Consider the following 27,844-nt stretch of genomic DNA (forward strand, 5'->3'; position numbering starts at 1 on the left):
GAAGCTAACCAAAAAAGAACTAAGAACTCCACATGGATTCTGAGGGAGTTTCTGGAAGAATGACAAAAATTTTGCTTAGCAGTTCGGAATTTAATTTATGCCACTTCTGCTAGCAAAATCTACATAATCTCTGGTTTACTTTATCCTACATAATACTGTCTGTAAATGATGATTTTCTACAGTGAAACTCTGAACTCTATATACAAATGTTACAAATAGAGAATTCCAAAAAACTAGCATATATGGACCAGAAAAAGACACAGGTCCTCACAGGACACTTTTCATCAATTAAAAAAGGTTGGGAACTCGGCTTTACCAACATCCACCTACAGACACTGTTTAGTGAATTATTAAAAATGTTTGAAAGAAGAAAGTCTACATACTCATTAAGGAGTAATACATTTTAACATTCTGTTCAATGCTATGGCAAGTCAAATACAATGTAAATAACTTAAGAGCTGTATTTTATTAATTCATACCTGTAGCCTTTGGTTTGCTATGGCTGGATGAACCTTTGTCCCCAACACCTCTTGGCATAAAGGCAAGTTTGGGAGGCCTCCTTTCCTGTGTCACGCTATCTGAAACAGTAAACATGTTTTTTAAAGATAAAAGCAAATTCTCAGAGAAGAGAAACAATTGAGCAAATAATGACAATAACAACAACAAAAATCTTTTTCCAACAAAAGAGCAGCATTTTCACAGTACTTTTACAGCAAGGCCATTGAATGTTTTAAAAGAAATAATACCAAAAAAAAAAAATCACTGCTATATTTTAAAACATAATGTCTACAAGATAACACTACCCAAGTTCCATTCAGCTAAATGCTTTAATTTCTTGAAAATACAACCGCTTTTCATCAATTTTATCTGATGTGTTCAAATACCACCAAGAAATATCCAAATCAGTGTTCCCAGAACACCCCTGAGGCTTATGAGGTGCCCCACACTCAAATATCTCTAGAAGATGCGGAGGTAAACAAACAGACTTTTTTTTCTTCTTTGAACCTGCGGCACATGGAAGTTACCAGGCTAGGGGTCGAACTGATGCCACAGCTGCCGGCCTACGCCACAGCCACGGCAACTAGGGATCCAAGCTGCATTTGCAACCTATGGCAGCAGCGCGTGGCAATGCCAGACCCTTAACCCACTGAGCGAGGTCAGGGATTGACCCTCCATCCTCATGGACGCTGTGTCAGGTTCTTAACCTTCTGAGCCAAAATGGGAACTCCAACAAGTAGATTTTATTGCATGACACCAGAACCTTCAATAAGCTAATGAGCACTGGGAATCTCTCAAAAGGGATATAGGGAACTTATTTGATAACCTTTTTTTGTACCATAGCATCTCAGATAAATATACTCCATGGAACACATTTTGGAAAAGTCTGGTTAGGTATATTTATCAGTTTTTAAAAACATGTACATTAAGAATAACACAAATGTGTGCGTACAAACACATGTAAATAGAAAAAACAGAGAACTATGTACAAATCAATCATGCAAAAATTCAGAAACAAATAGCAACAAGATGTCTGAAGAAAATACACAAAGATTTTTTTATCTACATATGCATAATTTTGGCAAAATTGTTTTCCAATACAAACATTTTAAAACATAAAGGGAAGTGATTTCCATAAGATATTCACAAATACTGATAAGCAAATTTAAGAAAGTGAGTCTGAAGAGTTTTCCCCTGGAAAGTTCAACACATCTGTGGAGTCCAACATGACACTTGGGAGTCATATCTGATAAATCAGCAGAAATCACATTACTCTCAGTGGATTTCTGAGATGAGAAAGAGAAAAATAGGGGAAATTGGTTTTTTGTTTGGTTGGTTGGTTGCCCCTAGGCATATGGAGCTCTTGAGCCAGGGTTCAGATCTGAGCTGCAGTTGCAACCTAAGCCACAGCTGTGGCAACAATGGATCGAACCTACTGTGATGGCCAAGGATGGAACCTGCATCCCAGCCCTGCAGAGACACCACCTATCCTGTTGCGCCACAGCAGGAACTCCAGCTGTACATTTTAAGCACAAGGAAAAAAGTACTCTTTTAAGAAAGAGGAAGTAAAACTGAATTAATATATAAATGTGCTTGGAAACTTTTTTCCACAGTTTGAGGGGAGGGAGAATGAACTATTAAACTATATCTTAATTGTCTCATAATGTGATCAAATAGAATATTATTTTAACTCAAAAATTATACTAAATAACTGTGCATTTTACCAAGTGATATTAAAAAAAGCTATTTACTAATATTTCTATGATGTTACCATTCACGTATCTCCAAATACCACCACATGTGAGAACAACTGTGAATGGTAAAACTTTTTATCCACTGGCAAGTTTTCAAATTGTAGCATATAAATTGACTAACGAAAACTAATTCCCATTATTAACTATAATTAATTGCATGGAATTCCATTTTAAAAAGATATTCAGGAGTTCCCGTTGTGGCGCAGTGGTTAACAAATCCGACTAGGAACCATGAGGTTGCGGGTTCGGTCCCTGCCCTTGATCAGTGGGTTAACAATCCGGCGTTGCCGTGAGCTGTGCTGGAGGTTGCAGACGAGGCTCAGATCCCTCGTTGCTGTGGCTCTGGCGTAGGCTGGTGGCTACAGCTCCAACTGGACCCCTAGACTGGGAACCTCCATATGCCGCGGGAGCAGCCCAAGAAATGGCAAAAAAAGACCAAAAAAAAAAAATGAAAAGATATTTGCAGGAATACCATAATCTTTATGCATTACGCAGTTACTGGTGATTATAATCAAGGCAGAAAATGGTCTTAACTAAGGCAGCCCCGCAGTACCAAAGGGCCAAATGGCAAAGTCAGTGGTGACAACTCTGCTGATGATGCCAGGGGAGGGCTCCAAAGGTCAGGAATATGGAGCACACCGGAGGTGCAAACAGTGAGTGTCTTCCGCCAAAGACTGTGGGGGCGATGGCGGAGGGTGTCAAATATCGGTTTCGAGGGACAGGACAGTACTGCAGAACTCTTTGCAGACAAAGGGTCACCTGCCATCTCTAACTTGCCCTCCAGCAGTTACATACCAATAATTCTTATTGCTTTGTCATAACTATATTCATGATCCAAAATCAAAGCCTTCTATTATAAAAGAATTGTAAATGATTATCATCTCAGGAAAAGGTAAATATAGGAAAGTCAGCAAAGTAAGGAATAAATTTGGCAGACGATTTTTTGAAATAACAGATATTAAGATATTGAGAGAGAACTTGATATGTCCACCAAGCAGCATGTATAAAGCTTTCCCAGCAGCCTTATTCATAAAAACCAAAAGCTAGAATAATGTATTCTATAGGAGAACGGATGAACAAATTGTGGGGTGTGAAAAAATGGAATATTACACAGTGATTAAAAACAAATAAATAAACTTCTAGGAGTTCCCACTGTGGCTCAGCAGAAATGAACCCAACCAGGATCCACGAGGATGCAGGTTTGATCTCTGGTGTCACTCAGTGGGTTAAGGATCTGGCGTTGCCAGGAGCTGTGGTGTAGATCACAGATGAGGATCCTGCGTTGCTGTGGCTGTGGCATAGGCCGGCAGCTGCAGGTCCAGTTGGACCCCTAGCCTGGGAACCTCCATATGCCGCAGGTACAGCTCTAAAAAAAGCCAAATAAATAAATAAATAAACTTCCGAAATACACAACAACAAGGAGGTTGTGCTGAAAAAAGAAACAAAGTACCCATTTTATATACACACACAGCAGGAACGCATTCAAAAGACAAAATCTGCAGCCTATCCATTACTCCTATTGATTTAATAGAAGAAGAAAAATCCCTGGGAGAAACGTGTTGGAAATCATAACAATAAGCTAATGAACAATAACAACCAAACTACCAGAAATGTCTGCATTTGAATGACCCATTAAACTGAGAAAAAGGGCTTAACTGCTGTACTACTTAACATGATCAGCCACAAGAGCATAATTCACACCCAAATGAGAATGTAATGTAATATCTACAGTGAAATCTACTGAAGAAAACCTAAGTTTACTTGAGTAGAATGAAGAATTATAAAGCCCAATAGCAAACATATTATACACAGCAACTATCCAAAAACCTCCTTAAGGTGAGATAATTAATCAAAATATTTTCCCTCTATTTTAGACATTTTTATATGAAAAATTGTTCAAGAAATCCTGGAAGGCCCCATACAGATAACATCAGAGTTGCATCCTGTGTGTGATCTAGTGCTTCAAAATAACCGTATAGGCTCGAAGGATCTCATATGAACAGGAACCCTGCCTATACAGACAATATTTGGGGTGATTCAGACTGATGGAAGGCCACTTAGCATTAAGTACACATACCCTCTGACCCAGAAAGTCCACTTTCAGAAAGCTATTTTTTTCTTTTCTTTCATTCTATTTTGTTCTGTTTTGTTTTGTTTGGCCGCCCCACAGCATATGTTGTTCCCAGGCCAGGATATGAGCTGCAGCTGTGACCTACACCACGGCTGCAGCAACACCAGGATCCTTTAACCCACTGGGCCAGGCCAGGAGTTGAACCTGCGTCCTGGTGTTACAGAGATGTTGGCAATCCCACTGCACCACAGCGGGAATTCCCAGGCAATTATCTTTAAGATCTTATGAGTATTTTTATGTAAATATGAGTATAATATATCCCATTTAAATGCTCAGATAAGCATACTGATGGCACACGAGAAAAATCTACAGATGACATGATATTGAGAGAGATAAAACACGAAAGCACAGAATTAGTATCTAAAACGGTCTGAAAATGTTGGAAGACTGGATAGCTCTAACAACATGAAGTTAAACAGGGACAAATGTGACGTTCTGTCATATGTCCCTCAAATCAACCACACAAATATAGAATCAGAAGCAGAACTACATGTGAACAAAACTGGGGATCTGATTTCTTTTTTTTCTTTTTTGTCTTTTCTTTTTAGGGCCGCACCTGCAGCATATAAAGGTTCCCAGGCTAGGGGTAAAATCAGAGCTGTAGCTGCCGGCCTATGCCACAGCCACACCAACGCCAGATTCCAGCCTTGTCTGTGACCTACACCACAGCTCACAGCAACGCAGGATCCTTAACACACTGAGCAAGGCCAGGGACCGAACCCACGACCTCATGGTTCCTAGCTGGATTCGTTTCTGCTGCACCACGACAGGAACTCCAAAACTGGGGATCTGAGTCAAGCCTAAGCTAAGTAATCATTAATTCATTAGTTTATAAATGCAATCATTCAGTCAAGAAATACTACTGACGACAATTCAATTTGCTTTGGACACTATCTACAGGACTAGCAGCAAACCCCACAAGTTAAGGGCTCAGTCCCAAAAGACTGCCCCCAATTCAGACACAAATTGCAAATTGCAGGTTGTCCCCAGTCATTCTGATTGACCAGCTATAAATCAGTGTTCCCATGACCCCCTCCTTGAATTCAACAATTTGTTAGAATGGATCATAGAACTCAGGGAAACATGTTTATCAGTTTATCATAAAGGGTATAATAAATGGTACAGATGGATAGCCAGATAAAGAAATACATAGGGCACACAGCTTCCATGCTCTCTCTAGGCATATTACCCTCCCAGCTCCTCCACTCAGCAACCTGGAAGCTCTCCAAATCCCATACTTTGGGGCTGTTTATGGAGACTTCATTATATAGGCATGATTGACTAGTAACTCAATTCCAGCTCCTCTCCCCTCTCCAGAGGATGGGCTGTGGCTGACAGTTCTAAGCCTCTAATTATGGCTTGGTCTTCCGAGTGACCAGCACCTCCATCCAGGAGCCCACTAAAAATCACAAAGAACAAAAGACACTTCTATCATCCAGGAAATTCCAAAGGATTTAGGAGCTATGTGTGAGACCTTCTTACCATTAGGAAATTACATGGGTTTTAGGCGCTCTGGGTCAGGAACTTAGGTCAAAGACCAAACATTAGCAAGAATCAGGGACAGACAGACAGACACACACACACACACATATTTATATTCCATATGTTCATATGTATATTATACATATATATATATATATATATATATTATTTCACACCATAGAATGGAATGCTTTTCAGCAATAAAAAAGACACATGGGAGTTCCCATTGTGGCTCAGCAGGTTAAGGACCCGGTGTTGTCTCTTTGAGGATGTGAGTTGGATCCCTGACCTCAGTCAGTGGGTTAAGGATCCCAGTGTTGCCACAGCTGTGGCACAGGCTGCAGATGCAGCTTAGATCTGGTGTTGTGTGGCTGTGGGATAGGCCTAAGCTGCAGCTCTGAATGAACCCCTGGCCTGGGAACTTCCATATGGCACAGGTGCAGTCATAACAAGAAAAATAAAAAAGGAGGAGTTCCTGCCGTGGTGCAGTGGTTAACGAATCTGACTAGGAACCATGAGGTTGTGGATTCATTCCCTGCCCTTGCTCAGTGGGTTAACGATCCGGCATTGCCGTGAGCTGTGGTGTAGGTTGCAGACGTGGCTCGGATCCCACGTTGCTGCGGCTGTGGTGTAGGCCGGTGGCTGCAGCTCCGATTTGACCCCTAGCCTGGAAACTCCATATGCCACGGGAGTGGCCCAAGAAACAGCAAAAAGACAAAAATAAATAAAAAAATAAAATAAAAAAGGACACGTGGATGAATTAACAAATAATTACGTTAAGTAAAATAAGTCAGACCAAAAAAAAAAGTACATCCTAAGTTACTTCCATTTACATAAAATTCTAGGAAATGTGAACAAATGTATACTGGCAGAAAAGACCAGTGGTTGCTGGGATTTGGGGAGGGGGTATGTAAAAGCAGGAGGAAGCCAAAACAAAGGGCATATCTTGGGGTGATGGAAGGCTATCCTTTTTTTTGTTTTTTTTTTTTTTGGTCTTTTTAGGGCTGCACCTGCAGCATATGGAAGTTCCCAGGCTAGGGGTTGAATTGGAGCTGCAGGTGCCAGCTTACGCCACAGCCATAGCAGTGCCAGATCTAGGCTGCATCTGCAACCTATACCACAGCTCAGAGCAACGCCGGATCCTCAACCCACTGAACGAGGCCAGGGATCGAACCCACTTCCTCAGGAATACTAGTCAGGTGCATTACCCCTGGGCCATGACAGGAACTCCAAGGAATGTTCACTATCTTGATTGTGGTAAAGGTTCCACGGGTGTATACATATGTTAAAACATACTGAATTATATACTTTAAGTTCATGTGACTTATTGTATAAAACATGCAAGTACTGAATAAGAAAGACACAAATTAATCAAGAAGGATACAAAAGGAAATTAGGTAGTTCGGGGGGGCAATGTTAGGAGGAAAAGGTCTCAGACACCCTTTGAAAATTCTGTGCAAACTTTCTGTGAAAATTCTGTGAATATACTACATAATCTACAGAATTAAATTAGCATTCCATTCCCAACCCTCAAAACTAAAAAAGATGACACAGACTGAACTAGAAAAAGCAGAAATGTGTAATTTACGGGAGGCACTAATTGATATGCTTGATCACAACAGCTTTAAGAACCTGAACATGATGTCAAATTAGCTATGTTAGAGTTTTTTAACATTTACAAGAGCAATGAAGAGAGGAAAAACTCTATATAACAGGTTGAAGATGTCTGCATTTTGAGTCAAAGGTATTCTTCAGAAGCCTACTGTAACCAGCAATTGAATAGGATGAATTCTTTCCTAATCTCATCAATTGTTCAACAGCTTCCAAAATATTTTTTTAATGCTGGCAATAATTTTGTCCTACAAAGGAAGGTAATTGGGCAAGAAAAAGAAACTAAGAAACTAAATGAGACATTATGACTATTTTTTTCTCTCTCAAGAAATGGGTGTTAATGATGACATGAAATATAGATGAATACCCATTTAAATAAATGAAATTAATTTTCATTTACACAACTTTGCTTTTTAAAGTCTATTTGCAGGCTTCGTTTTGTTGGCAAAAAAGTATAATTGGTGTATTATGTTATAAAAGCTGGTATCATTCTTAATTATTGTCTATTCAGGATTTATGAAAATCAAGCTTTAAAAGAAAAAAAAAAAACCTCATTATTTTTCTTGCTTGCCATTGCTCTGAGCGTCAGTAACAATGACAATGAAAGCCACTGATCTATACGATCAAAGTTTGCCTGACAAGTGATTCTCAAGAGATTCATGTAATTAATTTTCATTACTTTAATCCTACATTGCTATTTAAATAAAATATAACTGTAAACGCTTTTGAAGATAAATGCCACTGAAGATGAATTCCTTGGGAGGTTATATAAAATTCCATTACATGAAAAATAGCAATGGTAGCTTTTTCTTTTCTTTTCTTCATAAGTGCTAATGTAGAACCCAAGATCATTAACATTTCAAACCAAATCGAGATATGGAAAAAGTATGCAGAAAGAAATACAGCTCTGGAGTGTGAAAAAAGGGGGTGAGAGAATTTCAAATCTGTACTCTACAGCAAACTGAGAAAAACACAATCGATTATACATAAGCCAACTTCATACTTCAGGTATCTTTTTCTTTCTTAAACTAACGATCTCCCCATCCTCCCAGCTCACTCAATACAATGAAGTACATTTAGTTGTAAAATGCAAAAGTCAGAGAAATTCAATTAAAGAGGGTAAAAAGGATGGTTATACTAATTTGAGTTTTCACAAGTACCAGTTAGAAATTAAAAAAAGAAGGAAGGAGAGAGAGAAAGAAAGAGAAAAGGAAAAAAGAGAGGGAGGGAGGAAGAAGAAAGAAAAAGAAAACACGCAGAGATATTTGATTTGGTAAGAAAAGTTAAATTACATTTATCCATGTGGTTCTGGAGGATCAATATTAGCACAGAATTGGTTATCCCTATAAGAATAAATACTGAAAGAAAATTGATTTTACAAGGTATTCCCTCTCACTATGGCAAGTTAACATTATAAAATTAGCACAATTCACAAGAATTTGCTTAGGACAGGCTTTCTCAGTCTCGTCTCAGCAATGCTGACATTTTGGATCAGTTCTTTTTTATGGAGGGCAGCTCTCTACATTGTAGGCTGTTTAGAAGCATCTCTGTCTCTATCCCCTAAATTCAAGGAGCACTTACTCCTACCCCAGATGTGATGATCAAAAAGGTCCCCAGACACTGCAAAATGTCTTCTAAGGGCAAAATCACCCCCAGGTTGAGAATTATTGGCTTAGACCAAAAATGACCTTCTTTAAAGGTTCTGTTTTAACCCAAAAAGAAAATGAAAACTAAAACTACAAACAAAAACACAATAGTTATAGCGTGAAACTATCGTATTTCAAGCAATCAAAAACTATAAAAAATAAATTTTAAGTATAAAATCCTTCACAACTACCTGGAGAAATCCCTCTTTTTTCTTGAATAAATGTGCTCTACATTATAAGACATATGCTTAAAAATGTAATTGTTATGATGGAGTATGCATATACCAGACCATTTCTCCTAAATAATTTGTATTTGACAAAATACAAAAAAAAAAAAAAAAACTATTTGAAGGCACTGGAGGATAAAAGACAAAACAAAAGAAAAACAAAAAAGAAAGGAAGGAAAGAAAAGAATGCAAAAAGAGAAAAATAGACATATGGAGGAGACTCAAAATTTGGAGAAGGAAACAGTATAAAAATATAATCCAAAATTGCTTAACATACCAGAAAAAAAAGAGGAAACTGATAGTCTCAAAAGGAAAACCATAATGGACGCCAGTCCATAAATGATTCTGATGTTGGAGCTGGCAAAAAAGAATTTTAAAGAGGCTATTATAATTTTGCTTAATGAAGTAAAGACAAATAATGCTTACGGTAAAGGAGAAGAGAGAAATATCTCATCAGAAAAATAAAGGGAACTGGATGGAAAGTCTTAAAAATACTTTTAAAAACATAAAAATGTAATAACAAAAATAATTTATTGGATATGCTAAGCAACACAATGGGGATAAAAGAAGGGGAAATGAATAAAACTGAAGGTCAAACAGAATCATCTAAAGAACAGAAGGACGAAAAATTGAAAAAATTTAACAGAACCTCAAGGATAAGGAATAATATCAAAATTAGGAAATGTATCTAACTGAAAACACAGAAAGACAAAGGATTAAAAGGAATAGAAAAAAAATTGAAGGAATAATGGCTAGATGTTTCCTACTTTGTTAAAAAATACAAATTCACAAATCCAAGAAGTTTAGCAAATGCCAACCAGGATAAATACGCAGAAAATCATGCTAGGCATATATATCAGAGTTAAACTGTTGTAAACCAAATATAAAGTCTTGACAGCACTCAGAGAAAAACAACATATTACATTACATAATGATTCAAACTGCTGACTTTTCACCAGAAACTATGGGGGCCCGAAAATAGTAGAAAACCAACTTAGAGAAGAATTCTATACATACCCAAAACACTTTCAAATATGAAAGCAAGTTAAAGGCACTTTCAGATAAAAGAAAACTAAGAGAAATTCATTTCTAGAAGATTTCAATTCAACAAATACCACAAGAAGTTCTTCAGGATGAAGGAAAATGGTAGTGGATAAAAAGATCTTTTAAAGCTTTAAAATGTAAATGATTACCTCAAAGAATATAACATTTTCTTTGCAGTTTTTAAAGTATATAGATGTAATATATATGACAATTAATAGCATAAAGAATGGGGAAGATGTAACTAGACTTCCATGGTTACAAGATTTCTACATCTTACATAAAGTGGCACAGTATTAACCCTAACTAGACTTAAACGAGGATATATATTATAATCCTTGGAGAAATCACTAAAAGCAGTATTACAATGAAATTCAGCTTAAAATCCAATGGGTGAATTAACACATAATTCCTTACATTTCTCAAGTAATCTACTAAAAAGGTAGAAAATGACTATAAGAGTGAAAAACAGAGGGACAAAGGGAAAAGAGATAATAAAATACTATTGGGTTCAAAACCCATAACAGTGATAATTATTTTAAGTGTTAATAGATTAAACACAACACTGAAAAGACAGAGATCATCAGAACAAATTTTTTAAAATTGCATGTTGTCTTAAAAAAAGCAATTGGGATAGAATGGGAAAACAGAATCAAGAAGGAGAGTTGGAGGACATCTCCGTCCAAAAGACACACTGGGGAGAGGGCAGGAAAACACACAAGACGGTAGAAATAAATCAAATTATTAGTAATGATAAATATAATAGACTAAAAAATTCAGTTAAAATATAAAAACTGTCCAACTAGATTGAGAAATAACGAATGCCAACCATATGCAGTTATCAGACATAACTAAAATATAAATGATGGGAAAAAAACACATGGAAAGTACTAACCAAAAGAAAACCTATCAATATCATACAAAACAGGATTTAAGACAAAAAAAGTGTAACTAGAGATGGAGACGGTCATCATGTAATGAGAAAGTGCTCAAATCACCTGGAAGATACAATTCTAAATTCTAGGCACCTAAAAATTCTAAACTTGGTTGCAGCAAATAATTTGAAAATTAAAGCAAACAATTATAGAATGAAGAAGAAATTAACAAATCCACCATCATGTTGGGATGTTTTAACATACCTCTTTCAGTAACTGTTAGATGTCACAATTTAAAACTCAGTAATGATACATAAAATTTGAATAGCATAATAAATTAGCTTGATCTAAGGGACATATAAAATATGCATGAAATCCATGCAACTACAATTGAAAGAAACATTCTTTTCAAGTACACACAGAACGTTTCTGAAAATTGATCACGTATTAGGCCATAAAACCAGCCTCAACAAATATCAAAGAATTGGTATCATGTTCTCTAACCATATGCAGTCAAATTGAAAATTAATAATGACAAAAACAAAAAATGAGACACCTGAAAAAATTCTGTAGTACATTTTAAAACAGAAGATCCATTACATTAAAAAATCATTAAGGAAATTACAAATACTTCAAATTTAATGATAACATATCAAATTTTATAGAATGTACATAGTTAGGTACAGAGCAAGAATCTGTAGCCTTAGAAGCTATAGATTTTTTACAAGATAAAAAGCGTTAAAGAGGTAGATGGTGATGACTGTTATATAAAATTATGAATACATTTAATACCACTGAACTTTCACTTAAAAATGGTTAAGATGGTAAATTTATGTTATGTATATTTTACTACAACAAAAAAATTTTAATTTAAACACATGTATTTAAAATTTTTATTTAGGAGTTCCCGTCGTGGCGCAGTGGTTAACGAATCCGACTAGGAACCATGAGGTTGCGGGTTCGGTCCCTGCCCTTGCTCAGTGGGTTGATGATCCGGCGTTGCCGTGAGCTGTGGTGTAGGTTGCAGACGCAGCTCGGATCCTGCGTTGCTGTGGCTCTGGTGTAGGCCAGTGGCTATAGCTCCAATTGGACCCCTAGCCTGGGAACTCCATATGCAGCGAGAGCGGCCCAAGAAAATGGCAAAAAAGGCAAAAAATAAATAATAAATAAATAAATAAAAATTTAAAAAATAAAATTTTCATTTAAAAAAAATTTTTTTTTAATTTTACCCCAACATTTTCCAAGGCACAGGCCATCTCCTGAGGCAAACCCATTCCAAGGCACCATGTAAAAAAATTTTTAAATATGCAACGCAAATTTTTAAAAAAAGGAGGAGTTCCTGCTGTGGTACTGTGGGTTAAGAATCCAACTGCAGTGGCCCAGGTCACTGAGGAAGTGTGGGTTTGATCCCTGGCCAGGAGCAGTGGGTGAAAGTATTCAGTGTTGCTGTAGCTGTGGCACAGGGCATAGCTGAGGCTCAGATTCAGTCTCTGGTGCGGGAACTTCCACATGCCGTGAATGTGGCCATTCACTGGTGTAGGCCAGTGGCTATAGCTCCAATTGGACCCCTAGCCTGGGAACTCCATATGCAGCGAGAGCGGCCCAAGAAAATGGCAAAAAAGGCAATAAATAAATAAATAAATAAATAGATTGGAGCTGCAGCTGAGGCCTAGTAACATGGGATCCAAGCCACATCTGCGACCTATGCTGTAGCTTGTGGCAACTCCAGATGAGGTCAGGGATCAAACCTGCATCCTTATGAATACTATGTCAGGTTCTTAACCCACTGAATCACAATGGGACCTCTACAAACTATATTTTAATAATAAAAGATACAAAGATTAGGAAGAAGAGATTAAAAACAGTTACTACTTGCAGAAGATAACAACTGGCTACTAAAAAAGTAATCTACAGATAGACTGTGAAAAAAGATAAGATTGGTTCTTTGTTTGCTTGTTTTGGCTTTTTGTCTTTTCTAGGGCTGCACCTGCAGCATATGGAGGTTCCCAGGCTAGGGGTCTAATTGGAGCTGTAGCTGCCAGCCTACACCACAGCCACAGAAATGCCAGATCCGAGCCACATCTGCGACCTACACCACAGCTCACAGCAACGCCGGATCCTTAACCCACTGAGCAAGGCCAGGGATCGAACCTGCAACCTCATGGTTTCTAGTCAGATTCGTTAACCACTGAGCCATGACAGGAACTCCAATAAAAGATAATAAGATTGTTAACAAAATTCAGCATGCACAGTCATCTGAGACACTACTTCACACCAACTAGTATGGAAAAGCCAAATTAACGGGATCATCATGCATTGCTGGTAGGCATGTAAAATGGTGCAGCCACTTTGGAAAACAGTCTGGCAGCTCCATAAATGATTAAACATGAGTTACCACCTGACGCAGCAATTCTACTCCTAGATGGACTTTCTCCCAGAAGAAATGAAAGCATACGTCCACACAAAAACTCATACAGGAACGACTGTAGCAGCATTATACCTCACAGCCAAAAGATGGAGGAAACCCAAGTGCCCATCAACAGATGAATGGAAAAACAGAATGCGGCATGTTAGCACAACGGGATGTTATTCAGTATAAAAAGAAGGAAGTACTAATATACACTACAATTTAAACATTCAAAAATTAGCAAACTAGACCAAACAATGTATGACTCATGATAAAACTGGACTTATATCAGGAATGTAAGGTTATTTTAATATTATAAAATTAGCATATTAAAAGAAAAGAAACATAGGACTATCTCAATAGAGAAAAAAGTTTGATAAAATTCAATGTCCAGGAGTTCCTGTCACGGCTCAGCTGTTAACAAACCCGACTAGGATCCACGAGGAAGCAAGTTTGATCCCTGGTCTCACTCAGTCAGTTAAGGATCCTGCGTTACCGGAAGCTGCAGTGTAGGTGGCAGACAGGCTGGAGCCCGAGTTGCTGTGGCTGTGACATGGGCTGGCAGCTACAACTTTGATTCCACCCCTAGCCTGGGGTCCTCCATATGCCTCGGGTAAGGCTCTAAAAAACGAACAAACAAACAACAAACAAAATTCGATGTCCACTCATGATAAAACTCTTTGAAAATGGGGAACAGATGGTAACTTGTTTAGCCTGATAAATGACAGCTACAACAATAAAATCCTATGATGAACATCAGTCTTCACAGAGAAATGATGAAAGCATTCACGTTAAGATCGGAAGCAAGACCAAGATGCCTGCTATTAGCAATTCTAGGCAATACTATCTCTACAGGTTCTACCTAGGACACTAGGTAACAAATCACCTATTTTTTTTTTTAATGGCCACACCTGTGGCATATGGAAGTTCCCAGGCTAAGAGGTTTTTGTTTCTTTGTTTGGCCTTGCCCAAAGCAACAGAAGTTCCAGGCCAAGAATTGAATCCCTGGCACAGCTGTGGTGTAGGTCACAGCTGCAGCAACACTGGATCCTTAACCCACTGCACCAGGCTGGGGATCAAACCCATACCTCAGCAGCAACCTGAGCTGCTGCAGAGACAATGCCAGATCCTTTACCTGCTATGCCACAACAGGAACTCCCAAGGCCTAGAGGTCTTAAGGTAGACAAAGAATAGAGTGCAAAAAGAAATTCATATACATGTGTTGAAACTTAATTTATACACAGCAAGCATGGTATACATGTACCTCATATTCTACACAAAATCAAATCTAGGTGTATTACAGACATAAATGTGAAACTAAACTTTTAGAAGACAGTACAGAATAACAGGTAAAACTCAAAAGAGCAATGAGACAGGACTAGGGTTCTTAATAAAAAATCTTATAAAGAATCATTAAAAATAATGTGGTGCTGAAGCATGGAAAAAACAAAATAAAAAGTCCAGAAATACACCAAAGTACACATGGGAATTTAGAATGAGGAAAGTGGTTCTCAAAGGAGGAAGAAAAAGATGGGCTTTTTAAAAAATGGTGTTGAGACAACTGATTAACTATCTGGGCTGGGGAGGTGGAAACTATATTAGATTTATTATTTTATGTCATACACCATATAAAATAAAAATGGATCAAAGATACATATCATACACCATATAAAATAAAAATGGATCAAAGATACATATGTAAGAAATAAATTCGAGTGCTAGAAAGAAACATGGAGAAATCCCTTGACAACTTTGGAGTGACTCAAAATCTGGATGCCATTAATAAATGTGGGAGTTGCCACAGTGGCTCAGCAGGTTAAGAACCTGACTAGTATCCAGGAGGATGTGGGTTCGATCCCTGAACTCGCTCAGTGGGATTAAGGATCCAGCATCCCTGCGAGCTGAGCAGACACGGCTCAGATCCTGCATTGCTGCGGCTGTGGCATAGGCCTGCAGCTACAGCTCTGATTTGACCCATAGCCTAGGAACTTATGCTGCAGGTGTGGCTCTTTTTAAAAAGGAAAGAAAAAAAGTGATAAATTCAGCTATGTAATCATTTAAAATCCTGCCTGACAAAAAAATCATTTAAAGCAAAGACAAAAGATAGTAAACTAAGTGAAATAAGCTATACACAAAAAACAAATATTGTACATGTACAGATTTCACTTCTATGAGGCATCTAGAATAGGCAAATTTACAGATGGAAAGTAGAAAACAGAAGTTACCAGGGGCTGAGGGAAGGGAGAAATGAGTTCTTTCTCAATAGGTATAGAGTTTCTGTTTGAGATTATGAAAAGGGTCAGTGGTCTGGAAGCAGCAGTGACGAATGCACATCACTGTACATGTACTTAATGCCATTGACTGTACATTTAAAAATGGTTAGAAGGGTCAATCTCATTATATATATTTTACCACAGTTTTCAAAAATAAGGGCAAGCAGATAAACAATAAAAAAAAGACCAGTGACAAATGACTGGGGACAAATGAGTAGGGAATATTTGCACCTCGTATCATAAGAGTTTACAACCCAAACACATAAAGAAAAATTAGTAGGAAAAGACAACAATAATCCAATAAAAAATAGACAATAGATATGAATAAACAGTTCGCAGAAATATAAATTTCTCTTAATCATACAAAAAGATGTTCAACCTCATTCATCAGAGAAAGGCAAATTAAAACTACACTGAAATACATCTTTTACCTAGCAGATTGGAAAAAAATTTAACAATACACTGTCATGGCAAAGCTATTAAGAAACATCACCCTCACGCCCTGCTGGTAGGAGTATCGATTGTTACATTCACCATGGAAAGCAATTTTGTAACATCTAGAACAATATAAATGCATGCAGCTTTTCACCAAGCAGTCCCACTTCTGGGAATCTATTCTATAGATAAGCCAGCACTTGCGGAAAATATATATGGACATATATATGTACAAAGTTACTGCAGCATTATTTGTAACAGTAAAAAAAAAAAAAAATTAGAGACAACTCAAATATCCACCAGTAAGAATCAACAACTTATGGAACCACAATACAATGGAAAATTACACACTGTAAATGATGAGAAAAACCTCTCTATTCAGATATACAAGAACTCCAAGATATAAAGTGAAGAGAATAAAACACACACAGAATAGTATAAATACTATGCTTCTTGCTTAAAAAGAATAGAAAGAATATGTGTTTATGCTATATAAAGAAACTCTGGAAAGTAATACAAGGAACTAACAAAAATAGTTACTAGTGGGAAGCAAGGGATGGAGAGGGGGACTGGAGCAGAGGGGAAATAGGCAGGGAAACAAGATACCCTACCACACTGTTTCGTGATTTTGATTCGAGATCTGTGAATACATTTCTTATCAAAAATTATTTGGTTAACTTGATAGTTACTAAACTCAAGGGTATTTGCATTGGTCAAAACTCAAATGATGTAATACGTATTTCATGACACACATGTCTTTTATCTCAAAAGGAAAAAAAAAACCCTAAATACTTATCTCTAGTTAATTATATGCATGCTGATTAATTTTTTTGCTTTTTTTTTTTTGGCTTTTTTTAGGGCCGCAGCTGTGGCATATGGAAGTTCCCAGGCTAGGGATCGAATTGGAGCTGTAGCCACAGGTCTACACCACAGCTATGGCAACGCAGGATCCAAGCCACATCTGCGACCTACACCACAGCTCATGGCAACACCGGATCCCCAGCCCACTGAGCGAGGCCAGGGATTGAAATCGCATCCTCATGGATACTAGTTGGATTCGTTTCCTCTGTGCCACAACAGGAACTCCTGTGCATGCTGAAATATTTAGGAGGAAGTGTACTGATACTTATAACCTATGTTGAAATGGCTTTAAAAAAAAAAAAAAAGCTGGATTAGCGCATGGAAGAAGGATGTATGATTATATGATAAAGCAAGTACAAAAACACTAACTGTAGAATCTAGTGGTAGGAATAGGAATGTTCAGTATAAAATTCTTTCAACTTTTCTATATGTTTGAAATTTCATAATAAAATGATAAAAGAATATTTTATTAAAATGTTAAAGAACTCAAAAGATAATAAACAAATTATCAGAAAACTGAGCAAAGACACCACGAATAGGTATTTAACAGAAGAAACAAATGATCCATAAACATATGAAAAGTTATTCAACTCTACTTATTATCAGGGAACTACCAATTAAAACCACCTTGAGATACCATTTCTCAGGCACCAGATTGGCAAAAATTTTCATCAGTATGAAATGTTGAAGAGGATATGGAAATACCCGAAATCCAAACACCCATTAACGTCAGAACAGGTTATTAAATCATGAAATATTCATACAATGAAATATAATATGAAGCAGTGAGGGCAAATAGTAGTACTTCATCCGCAGGAAAGAAGCTCAAAATACACCTTCAACAGGATAATTAAAGAATACCACCTATGATTCTCTTTATAATAAGTTTAAAAACAGGCTCAACTCGGAGTTCCCGTTGTGGCGTAGGGGTTAACGAATCCGACTAGGAACCATGAAGTTACGGGTTTGATCCCTGGCCTTGCTCAGTGGGTTAAGGATCCGGCGTTGCCGTGAGCTGTGGTGTAGGTCACAGATGCAGCTCGGATCCCGTGTTGCTGTGGCTCTGGTATAGACCAGTGGCTACAGCTCCAATTAGACCCCTAGCCTGGGAACCTCCATATGCCATGGGAGCGGCCCTAGAAAAGACAAAAAAAAAAAAAAAAACAGGCTCAACTAAACAATATCTCATACACCACCCCAAGATATCACCCCAATCCAAGCCACCACCCTCTATCTCTCACACAGCTAAATCCAACAGTCCTCCTCCTGATCTCCCTGCTTCCTCCTTCTAACACCCAGACAGAGGGATCATTCTCAAATGTAAGCTAGGGTAGGTTGTCCTTCACCCAAAACCCACCTTAGCCCCCCTTGTCCCTCAGAGTAAAGCAAAGAATCCATAAACCAGCCCACTGGGCCCTGCATGGCACAGCTCTCGCCACTCTATTATTCTCCCTCATTCAAGCCACAAGGAACCCTTGCTATTCCTTAAGCTGGCCAAGCTTTCAAATCTCCTTCATGTCAAGAGCATAGATGTCATCACACTAGAGAGGCTCACTGGGACTACCCCATAGAAAGTAGAAAGCCTCACCCCTCATCTCTCAGAACTCCCCTTCTCCTTACCTTCATATCATTCTCCATGCAATCGCCATCTGTCTTATTGTCTGTCCTCACTCACTAGAATAAAAGCTCCATGTGGGAAGAATTTTTACCTGTTTTGCTTCCTATTATACTCTCAGCATCTAAGAGAAACCTGAGTAAGAGTTTCGTAGTATTTGATAACACACTTTTTACAAAACTGCTCTTTAAACAATAAGCACTTGCTGTAACACTGATACATATTTTGGGGAGTTCCTGACATGGCTCAATGGTAACAAATCTAACCACTATCCATGAGGACGTGAGTTCGATGCCTGGACTTGCTCAGTGGGTTAAAGATCTGGCGTTGCCATGATCTGTGGTGTAGGCCACAGTTGCATCTTGGATCCTGAGTTGCTGTAGCTGTGGTGTAGGCCAGCAGCTGAAGCTCCAATTCTACCCCTAGCCTGGGAACTTCCATATGCTGCAGGTGCAGCCCTAAAAAGACAAAAAAAAAAGTATTTTGATTTATAAGATTATAGATTGTGTTTTTTCATAAGCAGGCATGAAAAGGTAAACTAAATATTATCAAAATATATATCAAGTACCTGTATCAAATAAAATATCAAGCACTTTCTCCAAATGTAAACCATTTATTCCAAAGGGAGGCAAAGAAAGAGCTAAGAATCCAATTTGTAATAAATTAAAGGAATCAAGGAAAACCAAGTATGTCAGACTTTTACAAAGCAAAACTGAAATTAAGCTATCATTTGAATCCCATACCGCCAAGTAGATTAATGTACTCTTGCTGTCAGGCTAAAAGCTAAAGTAGAAAGCATTTCGTAACTCAGCAAAACAAGCATTCACTACTTGCCAAGCCAAGAGGGAAACCAAAGGGCAAAGAGTGCAGGCTAGGAGGAAATCTCAAGGATCATCTGGTATTAGCCCCTTCGTTTTTGCAAAAAAAGAAACTGAGGACCTGTAATGACTTGTGGGAACTCAAAAGTGCTCCGTGTCAAAACCAGCAATAACAAAGTAACACTGGAAGCAAAAAAAAAAAAAAAAAAAAACTTTGTTCAGCTGTGATCCTTGCTATAGCAGAATTCAGCTTTTATAGAATTAGAGACAAAATACATCTCCATGGAAACAATATTCCCAAGTATACAAGTGAGGCTGAGAAGTCTGTTCTTCTACGCAGTCTTCAGACCCTAAGTCTTCACAGAGGACTGGGGGTGAGAAGGTACTGAAAAGGGCAGAGCTTGACAACTAGACAAGTCTGGATTCCGATTCTGGCTCTACCTGAAACAAGGAAGATCCTACTTGATCCTAGTCAATCTTACCCCACAAGCCCAGTTTTTATCACCGAAATGGGGATTATTAAGACCTACCTTCTGAAGCTCCTGTTGTGGCTCAGTGGTTAATGAATCCGTCTAGGAACCATGAGGTTGCAGGTTCAATCCCTGGCCTTGTTCAGTGGATTAACAATCCGGCGTTGCCGTCAGCTGTGGTGTAGGTCGCAGACGCAGCTTGGATCCCGCGTTGCTGTGGTGGTGGCATAGGCCGGCAACTACAGCTCCAATTAGACCCCTAGCCTGGGAACCTCCATATGCTGCAGGTGCAGCCCTAAAAAGACAAAAAAAAAAAAAAAAAAAGACCTCCCTTCTAAGTTTGTCAATAATGCAGAAGTCATCTGCTTAAGGGATTCATAATTTGTGGCTAATGAATGCAGGCTTTCTGACAATGTATTCATAATTGCATAATGCGCAATAAGAATTGCCACCACTGACTGCCTCTGCTCCCTGTTTCACAATTAACGTATTACCAACAGACTAGCTTATAACTAGAATTCTACTAAGAACAAAGGGACATTGATGTTGACCTTGCTACCGATAGAAACTTATCCATCAGTTGACAGCAGCCAGTAGGTGCTACTTGTTTGAGGTAAAATAAAAGGTTGCTTAAGATTACTTTTAAGATGTAAAAACGGGTGATCTATTTCGGACTACAAAGTCATGAAGCCTGTTCAGTTACACCTCCTCAAACCTGGAAGGGATCTCATAGGGCATCTCGTAGGGCAAGAATCCTCTCCTCAGTATATGAGATCATATTAGAGGACCAGCTTCTACTTTAAAGGCTTCTAGTTTAAACTAGACTCTCACTCAAACAGGTAACAGTTTATTACATTTTCTGATCTTATTTATTTATTTATTTTTGCTTTTTAGGGCTGCACTTGCATATGGAGGTTCCCAGGCTAGGGGTCAAATCCAAGCTACAGCTGCTGGCCTACACCACAGCCACAACAATGCCAGATCCGAGCTGCATCTTCCACCTACACCACAGCTCACAGCAACTCGGGATCTTTTAACCCACTGAGCGGGGCCAGGGATTGAACCCGAATCCTCATGGATGCTAGTCAGGCTCATTACCACTGAGCTTACATTTTCTGATCCTTCTAATCATCAGAAAGGACTCTTTTTTCTTTCGAACCCTCTTAGAATAGGCAGGTAATGAAAAAGTGAATGATAATAACGAATAAATGCTGCCGCACATCCACATACTTTTAGAAATAAAAATCTTTAAGAGTGGTTTTCATCTGGGGGTAAGAAAGGATATTCCATTTAATAACAAATCCATAACTTAAAAGTCAAGTTTCAAAAACACATCCTGAAGCTTATGCTTACATTTGCATGACTAAATATTAGGTCTTAGAAGCTCTGCCTTAATAATATATAAAACACAAAGGAAACATACCTGGGATGATATCATTGATATGCAAGAGAATTGTACTTTCAACACTTGCAAAACTACAAAGCTGTACTCCATCAAATCTTCCATCCCAGTTGCCAATAGGATTATCCTAGAAATTAAATAATAAACTTTAAAACCCTCAATAAAATATAAATATGAAAAGTCTTTTTTGTCCATAAAGGGATCCTCAAAAAAATGAGATCTAAGAATAGTTAAGTCACAGTAAACCCACAGATGAGCAAGGGATTAAAAGTATTTGTCATACTTTACTGAACAATAAGTACTAGCCTATATAATCACATCCATTTGCAAAGAAAGATGTATTAACCATACAGTTTTGTGCAGAAATCTGCCCCTAATTAACCCTAGTTTGTTCTAATCACTCCTTTCCATTCCCTGTGCACTTAAACCCTCAAGTTGAACTCCTCTGTGCCTTTGTGTAGACAGAAAGTCTTTTTTTTTTTTTTTCAATTGTTCTTTTGTCATGTTATGGGTATGCAAGAATTGCCTCCAAGGAGTTCCCATCATGGCTCAGCAGTTAACAAACCTGAGGACGTGGGTTCAATCCCTGGCCTTGCTCAGTGGGTTAAGGATCCATCGTTGCCATGAGCTATGGTGTAGGTCGAAGATGCGGCTTGGATCCCGAGTTGCCGTGGCTGTGGTGTAGGCTGGCAGCTACAGCTCCAAGTAGACCCCTAGCCTGGGAACTTCCATATGCCACGGGGGCAGCTTTATAAAGCCAAAAAAAAAAAAAGAAGAAGAAGAAGAAGAAGAATTAAGAATTGCCTCCAAAATGGAGAGGTTTATATTAATTATTCTATTTTCCAAAGCAGCACCCACTTGTACAGTGCTGTTCGTGGAGTGAGACGAAGAGACGGCCCACTCAGACGACTGCCCTGAGCGCCAACGCACAAAACGTTCGAGTGTCACTGGAAAGAGGAGATGAAGACGATCGCCTTTGCCAGAACTTTCCTTGCAAGGAGTGCGCTAGAGGGGTTTGGAATGAATGCTTGCACCGGCCAGCTGGAGGACAGACAGAGGCAGGGGGAGACACTGGCGGTGTAACCTCAAGGCCACCCACCCCAAGTAAACAAGATGCTCCCACAACTAAGGAGGGGACGGCCTAAAGGGCTTTTGCCAAGTTTGAGGCCCAAATGACCCAAAGCCGCAGGAAACTAACCCCAGTAACCAAGAGCCCTTTTGCCAACCCTCCCTCCCACCAGCCCACAGCCTCTTCTCTGAACAAATTCTGAACATCTAAAGAATATTTAAATATTCTCTATTTCTAGCTATCCCGGGGCCTCACATGTTTTACTCTGGCTCTAACTCTTACGCATGGTAGATGCGCTATAAATGCCTATCTAAATGACCCAGTAATGTTTGTCTAATGAATGGATATCAAATAGAATTTCCTAGAATTTCCAAGCACAGGGGAAGAGAAACTTAGGCGAGAACAAGCATATCCTATCAAAAAGTGTGCCTGGGTGATCACTGAAAACTTCAAGAGTCTATTACTCACATCCTCCCTCATCCGAGTCTTTAATAATTCCCTACGAATTTCCTTCATTATACCTAACAGAATCCTGTCCAGTTTTCAGTCTATGATTACCATGGGCTCAAGCCTTGTTCTCCTCCTCATCTTAATCCCACGGGTACTGCTCAATCTGCCCTATGGGGATGTATCCATTATTAACAAATATGACCATAGGTCACATTAAAAATGAGTGACACAAATGAACAGACAAGGACTGTACGATTCCACATCTATGCGGCACCTAGAATCAGCAAATGCACAGACACAGGAAGCAGGACACTGGCTGAGAGGAGTGAGTGATGGAGCATTACTGCTTGGTGGGTACAGGGCTTCAGTTTGGGGTGAAGTAAAAGTTCTGGAGATGAAAGGGGTGATGGATGCACCGCAATGCAAATGTGCTCAGTGTCTGCACTGTCCCCTTCGAAAGGTGTAAAATGGTCAGTTTTATGTCACATGTATTTTACCACCATATAAAATCTGTTGAGTGACTTACATCCTAAGAAAACATTCGAATTGTCTTTTCCGCTAAAGGAATGTGCTTCTCTGTAAATGATTTTTACACACGACTCATTAAAATCAGATCAGCCAATAAAATCCGACAACGTATTATAAAAAGAGAAACAGATTCCAAAAAAAAAAAATCCTTTTAAAAACAAAGAAAAATAAGGTATCACGTGATATATTTGGGCGGGGTTTTCTTCTGCTTATTGGTCAGCCATCACAGAGCAAATTTAAAGATTGAAAACGTTATTCCAATTTATTCCAACTGGAAAAATCAGGAAGTGTAATTTTACAGCTAGACTCCTGTCTCATATCACTCTTCCTTTATACCGAAGATAAATTAGAACCTGTTCTTTCAATTACTACAAATTAGTCCATTTTAAATATCCCAAATGTTTAGTTTGTACCTAGACTGGTCATAAAACTAACAGATACAGTCACAAAGATATTATCATCCAAAAGTTTCTTACCATATCCACACCAACAAAATATCCTAAGCTTTCTTTGCCTGGCAAAACATCACAGAAGATAACCGTTCCAGATTCTATAGTTTCTCCAAGCTTCAAAGAAACTCTGGAGTTTATTTCCAGAGGGGGAAGTTCAACCTGCATTGTGTCCACTGGCCCTGCAAAATCACTCTCCAGTCCAGGGTCATCGTCGTCTATGATTTCTAGCTTGTCCAACGCAACAAATACTCCACAATCTTCATCGCACTGAAAAAGCTGCTTCCCTTGATATATCCCATCAGTGAAACCTTGGCCACGACCTTCTTCCTAGTTTTGAAATAAAAGGAAAAAAAAATGACCAACAGATAGACAGAGAAAGATGAGCTCTTGAGAAAAGAGATCCACTCTGGGGACTTCAGAGAAAAATTCTAAATGACATATAAGGAACATAATTATTAGCAGCTGCTGTTGAATTTAGGGTGTTTAAAAAATAAGGAAGAAACTGTATCTGAGGCTGAAATAAATTCCTAGACAATTTCAAGTCATAACTCTACTGTGAGAGAGCTGGGCTGGATTCTACATTGTTATTTTAACAAAAAATTGTGTCATTAAAAAAAGATTTATTTAACATAACACTAATGATAGCTTCATTTATTGAGTGCCAACTATGTGCCAGCCACCATACTATATCCTGAAGCAATGTATCATAAAAACACTGCAAGTTGTGTACTAATAATACTATTTTACAGATGAAGAAGCAGATTTAGACAAGGAGCTTGGTTAAATAATCTGGTAACCCTGCTAGTAAATGGCATAGCTGAGACTCAACCCTCCAATTGTTTTTACAATTGCTGCTTTAAAAATTAAATCAAAAAGCAAACAAGGCATGAAATTCTATTTGCAAAAATGCCAAAATGTAAGTGACATTTAAGTTCCTGAAAACTGATATTAATTTTGGAAACATATCACAGAGTTCATGCTTCTTTTTTCAGTAGAAACAAATTGCAAGATGATTTTCATGTATATTATCAAGGACAACTATCAGCAAGTTGAAAATTTCATTACTTAATAGTACACATTAAGAAAAACTGTGTACAGGATGATAATGTCCCTGGAAAATTAATAATTTTGTTAAGTGATTAACTCATTTACAATTGGTAGAGTTCTTTTTGGGGGCCACATACCCAAGGCATGTGGAAATTCCCAGGCCAGGGATAGAACCCGCACCACGGCAGTGACAACACTGGATCCTTTACCTCTAGACCACCAGGGAACTCTGGTAGAGTTCATTTTTAACATTCAATGTTAAAATTTCTAAGACATGAAAATCTTCAGTAAGTACATGATCTATTTTGCATTATTTCCTACTGTAGTAGATAGTTTTAAAAGTTTTCAATGCAAAATTTTTGCATCATCTCATTTTACCATTAGAAAGTAAATCTTAGGATTATTAATATTAAAAATTACAGAAGATTTCTTGGAAAATGTATTTTGTATTTAAAAGGGGAAAAAAGTCAGAATGGCCATCAAACAATAAATGCTGGAGAGGGCATAGAGAAAAGAACCCTCCTACACTGTTCAGAATGTAAATTGGTACAACTGCTATGGAAAACAGTATGGAGGTTCCTCAAAAAACTAAAACTAGAACAACCATATGATCCAGAAATCCCACTCCTAGGCATATATTTGGAGCAAACTATAATTTGAAAACATGCATGCACATCATAGTTCATTGCAACCATATTTACAATAGCCAAGACATAGGAGCAACCTAAATGCCCATCGACAGAGGAATGGATGAAGAAGATGTGGTACATATATACAATGGAATATTACTCGGCCATAAAAAAGAATGAAAAAATGCCATTTGCGGCAACATGGGTGGACCTAAAGATTATCATACTAAGTGAAGTAAGTTTGATAGAGAAAGACAAATACCATACAGAATCACTTACATGTGGAGTTTTTAAAAATGATAGAAATGAATTTATTTATAGAACAAAAACAGACTCACATGACTTTGGAAACAAATTTATGGTTACCAAAGGGAAAGGGTGGGGTGGGAGGAGGGATGCATGGGAGGATGGGCAAATGCACATTTTTTTGTAGATGCAGTGGACGGTCAACAGGGACCTGCTGTATAGCACAGGGAAATCTATTCACTGTTCTGTGATAACCTACGTGGGAGCGGATATGTGTATATGTATGGCTGAATCACTTTGCTGTACAGCAGAAATCATCACAACATTGTAAATCAACTTACTTCAATAAAATTAAATTTAAAAAATGAGTAAAAAGGGAAAAAATACATATATGCACACACAGACCCATATAAACACACACAGTGCCCACTAAAATGGTGTAATCAAACTTACCAGTAATTCTACTCCAAAGAATATTCCCGATACTGTCCTCTCTGCTAATAAGGGTCCTCTGAAGCGCACAACTCCAGGAAATTTCTCTTCCCCAGATCTCAGCTGGACTTTCACAGGGCAGCCCACATCTATTTGGAGGCCTTTACTGAGTCTGTTTCTGTTTTTAAACAGGCTGAACCTCTCTTCACAATTGGTAATTGCCAAAAGTAACTCTGTGAATTTTTCATTTATTTCTACAATATCCTTTTCATCAACAAACAGAACTGCATGTGGTGGCTCTAAAATTTTTAATCCAATCTGACTTTTCTTGCCTTTTGCAGAAGGAATCCTCGAATGCCCCAGAGAACGGTCTTGGATATACTGTCCTATACTCCCCTTTGGTACTTTAAGGAGCTTTTGCGTTTGTTTGTCTGTAACACTGCATTCTTGAAGAAGCAAATAAAAAATCCGCTCTTCCCAGTAGGGTGAAGTAACTTTTTCTTGGCTCCATAAGCCCGAACTCATTGTGATATTAACTCCAGAACATTAACTCAAAAGAAAGGGAACTACTAAGTGTGTAGCAAAACCGCAAAAGGTAAATTCACAGGCGGCCCCAAAGCATGTTTTTAGCAATTTGGTGTCCATGCTGTAAAAAAACAGCAAATCAAAATGCCTGCAGGACAAGCAAAAAGAACCTTTACACTTCACTCAACAGGAGCTAAAATCAAGGTTAAAGACTTTTTAAATTCTTTCTACTAATAAAACACACACACACTAGTGACATACTTCCAAAAATACCTTAAAAGGTTAAAAGACACACAATATTACTTGTATCTGCTGTAATCTTACATATTCAGTTAAGGAGATTCAACTGTAAATTACCTCCAAAGATAATACAGTATGTTTGTTTCCAAGGCACTGAAATTTATGAACTCAAATTCTGGTAAAAGATAACAATACATATACATATATATATATTGACATTTTTAAACTTCAAAAAGTAGAATTTTTAATAGATCCTGTCTAATGAATAAGCTGCTGTATTGGGGCAAAATGCACAAATTAGAAAGGTATTGTTTCTGTACGCGTGGTTTAGCCAAAAAATCATCCATCATAACTATTATATTGAACATTTTTAACAATAAAAATATCATAAAATCACATTCTGAAAGTTCAGCCATAATTCATTTATCTGTGTGCCATATTTTGATAACTGAACATTTCATCTAACTCAGTTTCATGTCCTTAATCTTGTATATTTTGTCCTTAGACAGGCAAATGTTAATCATATTAATCACAGCTATCATTTAATTTTTCTCAATCCTAAATATCAGATCTTATAAATCTGATTATATTAAAGATATCTTAAAAATCAATTTGTAGCCATCAAAACATGGACTACAAAAAAATAGAACTGGAGTTCCTATTGCGGCTCAGTGGAAACA

At 38.0% G+C, this 27,844-nt stretch overlaps 1 protein-coding gene across 8 annotated transcripts in view; it reads right to left on the reverse strand.

Moving 5' to 3' along the window:
• Positions 1 to 27,844, reverse strand: part of CYLD (CYLD lysine 63 deubiquitinase) — a 58,112-nt gene that overhangs the window by 23,145 nt on the left and 7,123 nt on the right. For 4 of the 8 annotated variants that reach the window (XM_047788948.1, XM_047788950.1, XM_047788949.1 and 1 more), the window contains 4 exons: positions 26,421 to 27,072; positions 24,070 to 24,372; positions 21,568 to 21,673; positions 480 to 578 (listed from right to left, as the gene is read on the reverse strand). In XM_047788948.1, the coding sequence (XP_047644904.1) occupies positions 480 to 578; positions 21,568 to 21,673; positions 24,070 to 24,372; positions 26,421 to 26,924 (1,012 nt within the window). In that variant the 5' untranslated portion in view covers positions 26,925 to 27,072. The remainder of the gene's footprint in view (positions 1 to 479; positions 579 to 21,567; positions 21,674 to 24,069; positions 24,373 to 26,420; positions 27,073 to 27,844) is intronic. The other 4 variants (XM_047788955.1, XM_047788951.1, XM_047788954.1 and 1 more) reach the window with 1 other exon arrangement.

Source organism: Phacochoerus africanus, chromosome 8 (assembly GCF_016906955.1).
Source record: "Phacochoerus africanus isolate WHEZ1 chromosome 8, ROS_Pafr_v1, whole genome shotgun sequence".
NCBI lineage: Eukaryota > Metazoa > Chordata > Mammalia > Artiodactyla > Suidae > Phacochoerus > Phacochoerus africanus.